Raw genomic sequence first — 15,615 nt, forward strand, 5'->3', positions numbered from 1 at the left:
TCTATTATTGGTATTTTAATAATTTTCAACCTGGGACTATTTTAATCCTCAGCATTGAGATGAATAAGGAAAATCTCTCTGTGATATTTACACAGGTCCATTTACATTTTTAATATTGACTTTGGAGTTGGCACACTGGAAAACAGTTAGAGGTAAGATGACTTGATAAAGAAGCTCTTTTGGGCCAGGTGCAGTGGCTCACGCCTGTAATCCCAGCACTTTGGGAGGCTGAGGTGGGCGGATCATGAGGTCAAGAGATTGAGACCATCCTGGCCAACACAGTGAAATCCTGTCTCTACTAAAAAGACAAAAAAAAAAAAAATTAGCCGGGCGTGGTGGCACGCGCCTGTGGTCCCAGCTACTCGGGAGGCTGAGGTGGAAGAATTGCTTGAACCCAGGAGGCAGAGGTTGCAGTGAGCCGAGATTGTGCCACTGCACTCCAGCCTGGTGACAGAGCAAGACTCCATCTCAAAAAAAAAAAAAAAAAAAAAAAAAAAAAAAAAAGCTCTTTTGCTGCTTGCAGAACTAAATCGCTCCATACTGAGCCTAGAGTTGGTCCGTCTCATCACAAATGCTATACAGTGGCTTGGCAGCAGGATGCTAGCTGACCTTTACGCATATTGTTCAAACATTGTGGATTCTTCTGAGAGGGTGGACTTCAGAAGGTGCTAATGCTGCTAACGAACTGGAAGAAGAGTTTATGTGCTACATGTTATTCTTGGAATAAAGTGGGCCTATCTTTCACAAGAGTAAAAGAATATGCAGTGCCACCCACAGCTCTGCAGGGCCCTCCCCTGTGTGGGTTTGCAAAGGTCAATTTTATAAAGTTACTGGTTTGAATCATTTTGTATAAATCTGTCATCAAGATGATCCATAACATGCAGGGCTCTTTCAGATAAACAAGAGTGGACTCTACTGTTGTTATTCTAGAAAGATTTTTAAATTGTGGTTTACAGATAGGACTGTTGTGTTTTTGGTTCAGGAGAGAATCTAATGCAAATCCTGACACGTTAGTCCAAATAAAGAGCTGCATTCAGTTATAACCTGCCCAAGGACAAGAAGTGGAGCTTGGTTTCTATGCAGTCTCTCAGAATAGCTGATCCTAGATGAGCATCAGTAAATGTTAACTAAGGACAAAAACGGGAACAGATAAAATCATCATTAAAATACACATGTCAATGCCTTATGATTTATATGCTTAGGAGAGCTACTAGTATAGTATTTATTTTTGGTTTTGTTTTTGCTATATAGTATCAACAAGACCTTGATGAGAGTCAGAAGCCACTGAGTGTTAAGGAGCTATTATTGCTATACCCTGTTCTCTATGGGAAGTTATTTTATGTATTTGTTCTGTTAGTACCAGAATAGTTCTCTAAAGACAAAATGCTAAAAATAAGGGTCGATATTATTTAACAAAAAAATTATCTTATTCTTCCCACTAAAAAGTTTCAAAAGATAATTAATGTATATTAAATTACATATTTAGTAAATAGATATTAAGTAAATGATGCAAAATTCCAAGCACTTTATACTTTAAAAAGCTGTATCTGCCTGTTTCCCACAGACTTTCTTTTTTCAAGGAAATAAAGGGAAGGAAAAAAAGGGAGGAGAGAGTAGAGAACAGATGGACAGAGAAGGATACATTTTTATTTGGTAGGATAGGATAGAAATGTTCTGCATTTTATAAGCTCTCCAATTTATATACAGTAGCCTGATATGCATTGAGGAGTGAAATTTGATATAAAACCAGCCTGCCCCAAAGGCTCAAAACAGACTTCTATAGTAATGCTTCGCCGATCACTATATTCATTGACACATACTCCAAAATTGCATGATAGGCTCAGAAGCTCTTAACTACTGAAATATCAGCGAGCTGATTGAGTATACTTGATCTAACAGTCTACATCAGTTGAACCCAATGGTAAGTAGTGAAAAGTCCATGCACTGTTTGAAGCTCCCTAATTCATGTTCATTCCCATACAAATTATGAGGTAGCCAAAATAGTAGTTAAGCATCTGCCAGAAAGTAAAGCAAAGGAAAGGGGGATGATTAAGACATTACCACTATTTATCTTGGTAAATAAACTCCTGGGCTACACAGTACCTTTGTTTGTATAAGCCATTAGTGGGACTTTTGAAATGTAGGTGACATTTGTAAATTCTCCAATGAAGGGATACTACAATCTATTTTTTAAAAGACTGAATATGAAGTTCAGAGCGGCCTAAAAGAAGAAAGGCAACTGTCAGACATGTTTCCTCTCTCTCAGTAAGAGTGTCACTTCTTTATCTTGATCAAGAAATGGTTGATACTTACAGGCACCAAATTAAGATGTGCACATCTGATCTGAGAAGTTTGCCTTTTATAAATCTGCAGCGGCAAAGCTGTCCAATGTAGCCAGTTTATAGCTAGAAGTGAAAGGGGATTCTAGCCAGCATTTGAAGGATAATCTTTAGGCATTATTCTTTTTCTCCTGACCTTATTTTTCTTTGAAACATGTTTATTAGCTTACGGAAAACAGCTCATTAAGATACTGAAGTTTCCCTTTCTGAGCAAAATTTCTGCTAGTTGGTAAAAAACACATGGATGCAGAAAGGCAATGGGAGGCTTGCCAAGCAAGCTCACTTAAGTTCCCTGGCTTTGTGAGGTGAATGATAAGCACGGTTACAAGTTATATTTTTAAATACCGAGAGGGATTACATTGCACCAGTTCACTGAATTGGGGATGCCAGAGTGACATCTTCTTGAATCAAAGAAGAATATGATCAATGATTCTGGCCACCTCCAGTACGATTTCTGGAATGACAGTTGCAGAGATTCCCATTGTTTGGACCAGATGCTGCATAGAAAGCTAATAAAATGTCCCGTGGCCAATTTAAGTTCTAAATGTTATTGTGTGATTATGCTACTCTGAGGGATAACCTCATCTGTCATCTGTCAAAATGTTCCTTTATTCTATTAAGTATGTATAAGAGGCACTCTGATTATACACATTATATTAATAAATACCACTTTCTCCCTTCACCATCTGTAATAATGTTTCTCATTATCCTTTATGGGTTCAATACTGCAAACATCTAGCCTCTGTTCTTAAAGAACATTGTCTTGTAGTGACTCTTAACTCTGTGGCATTTCTTCATCACCAAAAAGTGATGAAGAAATCACTAATTTCCCACATCACCCTCTAATTTCCCACAAATGTTGAGCACCAGTAAGGTATATTACCACACAAGAGCTCTACTGTTACTCACTACATGCCAAAACAGAGCCGTCTCTCTTAAAAATCTCTTCCAGAATTAACATATTCTTTGGTTTAATTTAAAATTAAATAGGCAAATAAAACAAGGAGAGTCTGAGGAGAATGAGAAGCAATTCAAATTCAAGTGGGTGAACTTCCTTCCCTCTGTCTTTCCTTCCACTGTGTCCTAAGTAGTAGATCAGTTGATTTGTGGGTTGAGCCACCCCGGTCATAATTCTATGCTGTCTTCACCTATTTGAAAACTTGTCATAATAAACACTGTGTTCACCATTTTTCCAGACTAGCAATGAAAACCTTTCTAGTAATAATCTGTTATACAATGAATAAACAATGTGATAATTGCACCTTCAACATTCACACTAACATAGTGACAATAGACTCCTCTTACACTTGTAAGAGAGTCTGTTAACACCTTTTAATAGGTTTATCTCCACTGCATAGAGAATATGTCTAAAATGAGGAGTACATTCCACACCATCTATCCATGGCTCTGTGTACATGTGAGTACACCGTTGCTGCCTTCTGGGCAAGAGGAAAGATGTCTTAATTTGTCCTTTGATGCATAAAAGAGTATGAAGAATTCAAATCAAAGTACATTAGTACACTCATGTTCTCTGAGCAGCTTTGTCACAGATGTCCTCCATTCTCTAAGGTTTACCAGAAGTATTTAGGGTTCCATTGTGGTCTTTTCTTAGGCACTTAAGGAAAAGGTTGCATTTTACCTGTGTGATGTCATCAAACTTCTGAGCTGTCATTGTGATGGTCCTGTGGGGGCACCATGGGCTCGCTGCTGCTGGAGCCTTTTGGGGCATCCTTCCCCCTGAAACTTTCCTTGCCCCTGCACATCAGTACTGCAATGACAGTGAGGCAGATGGTGAGTAACCCTACAGCGATGCCTCCCACCACAGTGACTAGGCTGACTGCAGAGCTGGGGCTGTTGAGCTCCCGGGGAAGGATGCCATCCAGAGGTACTTTCCCGTGGGGGATCTGCCTCTTGGTGCGGTCCAGGGCAATGTGCTGGATGTTTGTTCCCAGATTGTTTTCAGCACCAATCTCCCATGCCAGCGAGGGTGTGTTCCTGATCTCTCTCTTCTTCCGGCTGTTGGTGGTGGCTTGGGGCTTTCCTTGACTCACCAGAGAATGATACTCCACGCTTCTCTTGCCAATACCTCGATTGGCATTATCTTTTGATCTCACTGTATAGATCGTATGTATGTACCATTCTCGGCCCAGAGCAACCTAGAAAGCACAGCTCTATTTGTTAGGATATACTAGATATCATGTCAACCTAATTCACAGCTCTTTGCAAGAGAAATTTATGGCAGAGATATTAATAAATGATGATTTATTTTAGTCTGCAGAATTAACTTACCTAATATTTTTGAATGAGTACTAAGTGTAAGTTGCTGTGCAAAGTACTCTATGATACATTCCATGCAACACTTAAGGGAGTGAATATTGGGTACTTGTTGTCATAGAATGGGAGAGTTCTAAAGAACTATTAATAGATTTTACAGTCTAGTTTATTCATTTAAAAAATGAGTAAATAAAAGTATGCAGCAGTTAAGTGAGTTGCCGGATGTTACTCAACTGGTTAGTGGCAGAGGCGAGACTATAGCTCAAACCTTCTGAACCTCAGGACTCTTTTCACCTGAGAGCTTATTGCATATAAGACCATAGGCAAAAAAATCAATTTTCAAGCTTTTCTTGGGCTTTGGAAAAGGATGGATTTTCTGATAAGTCGTTGAAGCATGCAGGATTTAGAGAAGTCAGATGCTTTGGGATTGAATGGCAAGAATAAAAATAAAACATATCATACTTCAAATTATTGTTTGAAAAGATTCAGAATAACAAACATGGTTTCTTAAGATTCCTTCCTTAAGCTGAATGAAAATAACACATTTCTCCAGGATACCCTGTCGGGATAATTTTCAGTCAATATCCTAAAGGGTGCACTTGTTCCCACAGAGATTTACAGTGTAAGCACATCTTGAAATTTGTGACATTTGTCTGCTCAGTGTTGTGGTGGCTGCCTGTGTATCCCTCTACCTTCGATCCCTGAGTCAGGAATTTGTATCTCGGTTTCCGAAATCTTTGAGAGAGGAGCGGTGCACAATTGCTTTTCTGAGTTTAGCTGTTCACACAAGATCACCCTAATTAAGATGTTCATGAAAAGTCAGCAGGAAGGAAGTTTTGAATAAGAAAAGCAGATTACTCAACTGTCAGACACAGATATATATTCTGGGAGAAATAAGACTCTTCATTTTCCATAGTCTTAAAATAATATGAATACATTAATAAAAGTGATAAAAGCTATGAAAACCACATGTATTGCTAACAAAAATAATAACAGCTGGGTTGATGGCATACTCACCAGGCCCAGTATGGGGCTATGTGGTTTATATGCCATATCTTGTTCAATGTTCCCATTAACTAAGTGCATTATTATTATCACTGCTATTTACATTTGAGACATCTGAGGCATATCAATGTTTGGTAGCTCTCACGTGGGTATATAGCTATTACAAATGAGCTCGTTTCTGGCCTACCTGAAAGAGGGGTGTTGAGTCGACTTTAAATCCATCAGATCCAGGCTGATTCACTAAGAGAATAGCTTCAGGGTCATCCACTGCTAGTTTGGCATTAAATAGGACATTTCCAAAACTGGTAGCTTGTGTCTCTGGCTGAGCTTTGTCCTTTAGGCAGTAAGGAAAGTGGTGATTGCTGTAGATAATGCCAGCTTTTGCAAGGACAGAATGCTTCCCTATTTGCTTTGTGCAAGTACAGATTAATATAAAATATCACCATTTGGTTTAATAAAAATTATAATTTAAAAAATTTTTTCTTTTCTTTTTTTTTTGAGACAGAGTCTTGCTTTGTTGCCAGGCACCAGGCTGGAGTGCAGTGGCACGATCTTGGCTCACCGCAGCCTCCGCCTCCCGGGTTCAAGCAATTCTCCTGCCTTAGCCTCCCAAGTAGCTGGGACTACAGGTGCGTGCCACCACACCCAGCTAATTTTTGTATTTTTTTAGTAGAGATGGGGTTTCACCATGTTGACCAGGATGGTCTCAATCTCTTGGCCTCGTGATCCACCCACCTCGGCCTTCCAAAGTGCTGGGAAAACAGGCATGAGCCACCGTGCCCGGCCTATTTTTTTATTTTCTTAAGAGACAGGGACCTTCTTCGTCACCCAGGCTAGAGTGCAGTAGCGTGGTCATAGATGGAACTTCCTGACTTAAGGAATCTTCCAACCTCAGCCTCCCAAGTAGCTGGGACTCCAGGTATGTGCCACGATACCTGGCTAATTTTTTAAATTTTTTGTAGAGATGAGGTCTCACTATGTTGCCCAGGCTGGTCTTGAAATGCTGGCTACAAGTGATCCTTCCACCTTGGCCTCCCAAAGTACTGGGACTACAGTGTGGCCATTTTGCCCAGTCTTGTTTTTAAATATAAGACAAGCAGGCTGAACTTGGAAAAATCGATCTAGCTCATTGGGTCAAAGCACTTACCACAATTTTAAATCTATATAAGATTGAAGGAGAGTCGGCTAAGCAGCCGTATTCTGCATTCGTTGGACTATACTTGGGAACATAGCCATCGGCTCCAGTGCATAGAAACACCTTCTCAATGCTGCAGAAAAAGGAGTCACCCAGGTTCTGGACAGGATCCACCATGACACGACCATAAATTATATCACCTGAAAACAGAGACGTGGAAATGTTATTCCTGTGATGTGATAAGGTATATCAATGTGACACTGTGAACAGGTAATGACAGCGAGGACCCAGAGATTATTTCCTTCCCACCTGCATCTACTATCAAATATCGAAGGCCTGTTTGTGTGTTTCAAGATCTGGTGCATTCCCAGGGAAGCCTTTACTGGTCTTCCCAGTAAGACCACTTTGCAGACTGACCACAGGGGACTGAAGATTTACTGAATCTCAGATGTTCAGCCACTAGTGGGAATAATTTCAAAGGTCTGGCCTATACTTTGACATTAATAATATTCCACTGTGGTTCAGGTCCAGTTTATATAAATAAGTTGGTAAGATGAATACTGATACAATATAGAATAACACTAAGAAAGAATCAATAAAAAGCCTAATTAACTTTATTTGCTTTTGAAAGAGGGCTTAATGAAATCACCTGGTGTTCAATTATTTATTTCATAACTATTATTGAACCCCTACCATGTATGCCAGGTATTTTTCTAGGTGCCGAATATACACCATGGAACAAGGCAGGCAGTCTTTGCCTGAGAAGCATTTACAGTCTCATGTAGCTGCAGCATTTATGTTTATACAAGTTGAAAAAAAAATTCAAGAAAATCATCTAGACTTGTTCCAAAAGTCATTTAGGTAAGACACCTAGAGATTAGCTTCCTCAGAATAAAAAGATACCCAGTAACATATACACAATTGCAATGACTTCCCACACCAGCCAGAGTGGGTAAATACTCAGTTACATTCTCAAAACCATCAAAGAAGCTATAACTTCCCCAAACACAATCCCCAAAAAGTAAAGCACAAAACGCATACATGCTAAACAGTATCCCTCTCATTTGTAAAGTGATACCTTCTGCAAAAGCAACATCACTCTCTTGCCCGAATCCCATGGAGCCATCAGACAACCAGAGACTCTTCTTAGAGAGCAGGTACATTTGGGTGTTCAAGCTAAACTCAGCGGCCACTGGATCACTGACCTAAAACCAAATGTAAAAGTCCTTTTATGCATTGGTGGTTCTGATGGTGCACAGACATACCGCTCACAGATAGGTACATTCACCGTACGGTGACCATAGAACAGTAAACACCGCACTGCAGTTTTCATGCCCTACCAAGCCAACTTAGAGAGTTGTAACATTGTTGTCGTCCTTGAAAAGGAAAAACTGGTGGGGTTAAGTTATTTTCTGAATGGGACTAAATAGATTTGCTTGAGCTCATTTCCACTGGTTTATTGGGGTATATGAAGGACTTGTAAATACCATTTTGTCAGTAGAAGGCCAATAGTATAAGTTCTTGAAAAAAAGATGCCATCACATTTCTTATAATGCATAATGGCAATTAGGTACTTTGAGGTGGTTTGGGCCACAGGATTTCATTCTCTTTAGAGAAGGACAAGAAAAGAAATGCAAAAATTCTCAAATCTCCAAGACAGAAAACTTCAGGAGGAGACAAGATAAAATCATAAAAAAAAAAAAAAACCATTGCATACATTAAACTCTGAATTTTACATCCTGTGCTAACAACAGATAAAGGGCAAATCTTTCCTCCTTCTTTTCTCCCTTGCTTCCGTAACTGATTTCTTTTCTTTACACCATGCAAGAATTAAAGTCATTCATGTGTGGATACTTTTTAAAGAAATTAATCAATGTAAAACAAAGTGGGATTCTGCAAGTCATGAGATAATAACTCTATAAGCTGCACCTGTTGGAATCGGATGTCAAGGTCAAAGGTGACAGGCTCTCTGGGGTTGCATGTGACTGGCAGGCTGTATTCCTGATGTGATGGGGCAGTGCATGGCAGCAGCTTCACTGTATAGGTCCCGGAGTAGTCACGTACCTTTGAGGAGAAGACATTGACACATTACATTTAAAAATCCGAGGTGTAATCGGATGGCAGCAGAAAAAGAAAATCAATAAGAGTCTTAATCACTTACGGCAAAGTCAGAGACAAAGCTCCACTGCTGTACTGGCTGGTTATAGGTTGGTTCACTCCTTATGAGGCGGAGGGAAAATGTCAGGCCCGGATGATCCGCTGACATGATCACTGAGCTTGTAAAGGATGCTAGGAAACGTTAATAATGATATAGTGGTTCAATTAAAAGAGTGCATAACAGTTTAGCATTTTCAAAATACCCTATCATACATTATTTGCTTCTATTTTTATGAGAAGGCTGCAAAGCAGTCATGGTTGGTATAATTATCCTCCTTTGGCTGATGAAGAAACTGGGCTGTGAGTGACTATGTGACTTTCCAAAGATCACACAGCTAGGACATGACTTTCTGATTCCTACTTCTGTTTCTGCTCTATAGTTCTGTCAAAAGATAATTGTACAGAAATGCTCAAACTGTTCAGATCTACTTTCTGGGAGTCAGAGCAGCACAATAAAGGGTGATGTAATGCATTTATTGCACTGAAGCTATGAGCTGAACTTAAAATAGTTCTATTAGTATCCACACAGCTGGGCAAACCCAGTTTATGAACAGAGTCTAATTTTACTTAGATTGCCTGCAATCATGGTTAAACAAGGATTCAGTTTATTAGAAAGGTAGACATGTAGCAAGAACTGTATAGACCAGAAAATCCTTATTTTCCAGAACTGTCAAATACAATAAAGCAAAATGATTTTTTGAATTCTTTCTTTCTTGTAGCTCAGTTTCATAAAAGTACAATGAGGCTTCTTTCTCTTCCTAATTAGTCAGCCCTATTCTCTCTTTTATTAGGATTCAAGCCTACAAAAAGAAAGGATATAAAGATGTTGAGTGAACTATTTTCCCTTTCCCATTCTAACATAAGTTGGCAGAAAAATAGCTTATTTTTTATTTCACTCTGCATGTTACTAGTTTAGTAACTGTTACCAGTTTAGTAACATGGAGAGTCAAAAAATAAGCTCTTTCTAATGAAATGTCCTTTATTAAAAAAAATGAAGTTAGATGTGGGATTTTATTGACGGCTGCCTTATTGATATTCAAAGCACAGTGCATCACAATTAAATTGCATAGCCAATACTTATTAAACATAATTAACAATGTCCAAAACCTAAATACGAAAGTGAAGTACCTCTTCTGACCCTATTAAAAGGGTTTCTCATAGTACCTAGGAAAAAGCTGTGAACAGAGAAGTGCTTGCTGAATGAATATCTGCAATTCAATTTGTACAATGGAAGCAAAGCAGAGAAAGAAATCATTATTCCTATGCTCTTTATCTAAGGAAAACTTTGCTTAATATGAACTCAATAGGGTGTCCTTTTAATTTTACTCTAATTATTTTGCATTTTCTCTGAAAGTCTGCATAATGATAATTTTGTGGATTCTGAGATGAAGCTGAAGAATTATCAAGCCCTCATGGAGATAATCACACATGTACAATTCATTTGAATTAAAGGCTTCAAAGGTAACAGGGAAGCATGCTGAAATGTGTGAAGAAGGAGAATCTATCTCCTTGTTGTGTGGGGAGTGGTTGTTAAAAGGTAGCAGGGCTTACCGGGATGTGACAACACGAATAAGCCATGGAACTGAGCCTCTGTTTTGAAGTGCACGGCCAAGCGCCCCTCGTCACCGATCCTCATGCTGGTTGGATAGAGGGAACCTATAATGGGGAGAGTACCCAGAATGAAAATATATGCAGCCGGAGACCCCTATGTACAGATTCCTTCCATAAATTAACCTGCTCAAGTTTGTCTTGTCTTTAAGCAAACAGTATTATCAGAAGCATTCTGAACAATGGAGGAGGAAATATCTTCATTTTCTTTTCTAAGCAGAAAAGGAAGCCAAAATGAATTATTAAGTAACATGAGTCACCGTAAAATACACAGACCAATTACAGTAGACAAGTTTTTAGAAAAAGTCTTAGTTTACACAAATGAAGCTGCAAATTGAGAGACATGACAAAATTGTCAAAATGATGGAGATTCGGACATGTAAACAGAAATAGGTTTGAGTTATTCAGAATTATTCCTAATTTTCTAGACTTAAAGAAAGCTCTGAAGCTTTCCCAAGAAACTTAGCAGTTTGATAAAATTTGGCTCCAGGAAAATCAAAAGGAAATCAGAGATCCTATGTTGATGTTGGGAACCACAGAAAAATCCTCATTAAGATTAACTTAAATATGTATCTTCTAAAACAAGATATGGACTTAAAGCATTTGAAATAATTTAAAATTATAATTCAGGGTGATCATATTACCCGTCATATAGCTCTAAAATAATTTTAATCCGCTTAAGAGAGTAGATTAACATATAAGATGCACAATCAACTCTATTTTCCTGCTGGCTAGTAAAATGTAGTACTGGCATGACACTGAATGTATGAATGTTTGTGGAATCAGAACAGCAATATATGTCTGAAACGGAAAAGGCACTCATCTCACTAACGGATTTATGATATTGATGCTTGTGGACTTTGAACTGTGATTCTAACATGGAGGTTGAAATCAAGTTTTGCAAATGCTTGTGAACCCAAGCTAGTGCATTCACAATCGGAGTTCAAAGACATTCAGTGAAAGTGTCTCAGAGGAATAGAATTTTAAATCAGAAAGAGATATTAGAAGTTTTGTCTATCATTCAAAGGAAATTAGGTCTCAGAAAAGTTAAGCAATATGCTTGAGATCTCACAGCTAGTGAGTTGTAGAGTCACAACTAGAATTCAGACAACAATTTGTATTAGAGTTTAAAAGGCACCTCTTATTTTCAGAAATAAAATGTGTAACTTTTTCTTTTGTTCATTTCTTGTTTTCACTGGAGCTTCCTCTACCCATTTTCTAGAACCCAGAAAAATACATATGTTGTGTTATGTAACGTATAATCACCTAAAATAGATCACAAGAGTAAAATATCCATGAAATATATAAAGTTATATTTAATAATCACGTTATAAATAATTTGAAGCACTAATATGATTTAAAGAGTTTTTTGATGAAAAGGGTGAACTTATTATAGAATAGAAAAAGAAAATATATTGAAAGTTTCTTGTACTACTTTTAGCAAAAGCAAAAACATCCTGTTAAATAATTTAAATAGGTTACAAAACTAGAGTATTCCAAGTCTTATTAACCCACCTTGAAGTTCAGCCTCTGGGGGGCTGCCAATCCCATCATTCCACAAGATGGCAGTGTCATACACAAAAGTCAGACGAAGCTCTGATTTCAAGTCAAAATGCTGCCAGCCTCCTATCCCCACGGGGGAATGGAACACGTAGGAAACATACAGGGGGACTCGAAGGGTCACATAGGACTGTACTAGGTTTAGGACCTGAAACAATAAAATTACATCTCTCAACAAGATTCAGTGTTAACTAAAGGAGCCTAATTTTCTACAAGCCATCTTCTCCTTTCACTTTACTGAAGATTTTGAGTAATCATTGAGAAAAGGAAATGACAGCATTTTATAACACTATTTCCCCTCACTTAATTTTGGATCAATTAAATAGTTGACACTAACTACCTTCATTGGCAACAAAGTAAATGTACCAGAAATGCTTAGGATCATGCATTATTTTGAGCATACTCTACTTACAAAATCCTTTTTACTTTAGAGTAGTTTTATGAAGATATAGTTTATATACCATATAATTCATCTATTTAAAGTAAACAGTTCAATGGTTTTTAGTACAATCAGGGAGTTGTGCAACCAACACAATCAATTTTAGAACATTTTTATCACCTCCAAAAGGAAGCCTGTACTTATTAGCAGTCACCTCCTAATCTCTCCTCCCAGCCAGCCCCTGGCAACCACTAGGTCTCTATGGATTTGTCTATCCTGGACATTTCATATAAACGGAATCATACAAGATGTGGTCTTTGGTGATGGATTTCTTTCACTTAGCATAATGTTTTCAAGGTGCATCCATGTTGTAGCATGTTTCAATACTTCATTCCCCTGTTACTGAATTGCAGCCCATTGTATGCACATTTTATGTATCTATTTATCACTTCATGCTATTTGGGTTGTTTCCAGTGTTTGGCTATTATGAAAAATGATGCTATGAGCTACTTTTTTTTTAATTAGCAGAATATGAAACATAGATTTAGAAGCAAATATATTTACTAATGACATATAACATTTATAATATCTCAAGAATAATTAGTTGAAATGAAGTGTTTTGCCTTGAATTTTATACTTTTCTCCTTCTGGTATTTAGCAGATGGGTTGAGAATAGTGGAGAATAAACTAATATTTATTTGTTGAGTAGTTACCATATTTCAGACACTGTACTAGCTTCTCAACAAACACTACTTAATATTTTCACTCTTGACCATAATTATATTTATATGTATATATGGATAGTTGGATGGATCAATGGATGACAGGTAGAAAGAGAAGAAGATAAAATTAAGATGCAAAGGAAGAAAGCAAATGTCCCATAGTATTTTCTAAGCTTCCTGAATGGTTCAGCCAAGATCAGAACTCAGCTTTTGGCCCATGCTTTTTTCTATTCTGTCATACTTCATCGTACTCCAAACAAAGAAGAAGGCAGTCGTAAGGCCATCTAACAAAGGTTATCATATTTAATTCTCAAAACAGCTCTGCACAATAGTAGGAGAAATACAACTAGCCTCTTCTACATAAGAGGAGAGGACTTAGGTCAGATCACACTCCACAGAAGTTTGAATCAGGCTGTCTGCTAATGGTCTACTTCTCTTTCCACATAGGCATGAGTTAGCGAATAATTTAAATCATGAGAACTATGATTTATAACATTATTATGAAGTCAAAAGTAAACTGCTCATGTCACAAAAATGATGACCTGAATCCTTAATAAAAATATATAGAAGAGAACCATCAACCAAACAAGTTATTTCATTCTCAGCTGTATAGTAGCTAGCATTCCCCATAACCTGCTAGCCTGGCCAGCAGGAGAGGTGCTTTGCATTAAAAGTCCTTTGAGACAGTAGTTTCTAAGGGCAGCTATTATTACTTCACTGAGCAATTGATTTTGAAGTGCAGTGGAATGGACAGTGATTAAGTCAATCCATATGCCACTGGTCCTTAAGATTAATATTTTACCTTACGATTTTAATAAACCATTATTTAAAAAAAATAATTAGGCTTTAGGCATAGATTCCAATTAAACTTTATAGAAGCTAATTATTTTTTAAAAAATAATTAGGCTTTAGGCATAGATTCCAATTAAACTTCATAGGTGCTAAGAATAATTTTTTTCCAATATTATATTCTGTCCATCAAATGTTACTGAGTATGCTATTTTGGAGGGAATTACTAATATTCACTTCCTATGAATAAGTTACTTAGAGTACAACTCCTCGACTAATTCTTATTTGATTTTATTTGATGTGGTAAACTAGAGTTTGATCATTTTTGGACACAGAATCAGCACTCCATTGTATTTTCTTAGTACCCATAACAAGGTCTCCTTTCTGTCTACTAAGAATCTCTACCTAGAGGAACTGGAGCAGAAACGAAGCTACCTTGACCATCTAGTTCACCTACCCATTTCTTTCTTCAAAAGTGCAGAGTGCAATGCAATCAATCTAACTTTTAGATGTCATCTTAAAAAGTGCTTAATTTTCTTTCAGCCTGTATCACAGGACTTTTCAAGGTATTTGTTTATACTGAAAGAAACATCTGTCAAATCTTAAAGAAACTGAGATACGAGTGATTTCATATGTCCTTATTGATGTTTCAAGTTTCTTCATCAAAGGCAAGCAATACTTAAAATTCCATATTTAAAAGGAAAGTGTAAAATGCAAATACTATGGAAAAAGTAACACACTGTCAAGTTTATTCTACTATACATTGGGGTAAGTATATATCTTGCAAAAAAAATTTAGAGTGGCTTACATATAAAAGAGAATCAGTGTACAAAGTATAAAGTAACGGGATGGAAAAATGACCTCTCAAGTATATTCCAGCCTCAAAATTTCATATTTCTAAATCAAATACACAGTAAAAAAGAGGCATAATTCTTCCTCAAAGCAACTAAGAAAAAATTTGTTTACTTTTCTAAAATTATGCTATGTCTTCTCATAAGTACATTATAATTTCATGTTTTAAGTGAAAACTATGATTGGGGTTGCATTTCTGTAGCTTATTCATGCAAATTGAGCAACTTTATCAGTCACTGTTTACCTAACACGTGGAGAGTTAAGAGTAAGGAAAAATTTTAAAAAGTAGAGAGGATACCAAGAAGATTAAACTGGACTAGGCTTATTTGCAAGTGAAGGATCTGGTGCTGCTTTCAGACATTTATCCTTTATTTTTTTTCCCATAAGCTTTAATCTTCGTCATTGTCTTAAAGTCAACTGGTGTTTCTTGTTTATTGACTTTGGTACAATGGTGCTTTGCAAGAATGTATTTATATTATCATGGCCAACATTTGATCAGCCCTTGTCCATTTATTCACTTCCCTCCTTTTGTAAAATAAGTGCTTTAATTATAAACTGCATAAAAATACCTTGTATAAAACCCCTTTTTTGATTATTACAATAAGTTGAATTGTAACAAATGAAAATGTTGATTTTTTTATTTTTATTTTTTTATCCCATTTATTTATTTTATTGTATTTTAGGTTTTGGGGTACATGTGAAGAACATGCAAAATTGTTGCATAGGAACACACATGGCAGTGTGATTTGCTGCCTTCCTCCCCATCACCTACATGTGGCATTTCTCCCCCTGCTA

General features: G+C 37.2%; 1 protein-coding gene across 1 annotated transcript in view; it reads right to left on the reverse strand.

The window, feature by feature from the left end:
* Positions 1-508: 508 nt before the first annotated feature.
* Positions 509-15,615, reverse strand: part of FREM2 (FRAS1 related extracellular matrix 2) — a 186,945-nt gene continuing 171,838 nt past the window's right edge. The window contains exons 17-24 of the mRNA XM_017542495.2: positions 12,034-12,226; positions 10,462-10,566; positions 8,915-9,042; positions 8,683-8,817; positions 7,832-7,958; positions 6,766-6,953; positions 5,806-5,952; positions 509-4,495 (exon numbers count right to left, since the gene is read on the reverse strand). Coding sequence (XP_017397984.1) covers positions 3,992-4,495; positions 5,806-5,952; positions 6,766-6,953; positions 7,832-7,958; positions 8,683-8,817; positions 8,915-9,042; positions 10,462-10,566; positions 12,034-12,226 — 1,527 coding nt within the window. The 3' untranslated portion in view covers positions 509-3,991. The remainder of the gene's footprint in view (positions 4,496-5,805; positions 5,953-6,765; positions 6,954-7,831; positions 7,959-8,682; positions 8,818-8,914; positions 9,043-10,461; positions 10,567-12,033; positions 12,227-15,615) is intronic.

This window comes from Cebus imitator, unplaced genomic scaffold (assembly GCF_001604975.1).
Source record: "Cebus imitator isolate Cc_AM_T3 unplaced genomic scaffold, Cebus_imitator-1.0 Scaffold145, whole genome shotgun sequence".
Classification (NCBI taxonomy): domain Eukaryota; kingdom Metazoa; phylum Chordata; class Mammalia; order Primates; family Cebidae; genus Cebus; species Cebus imitator.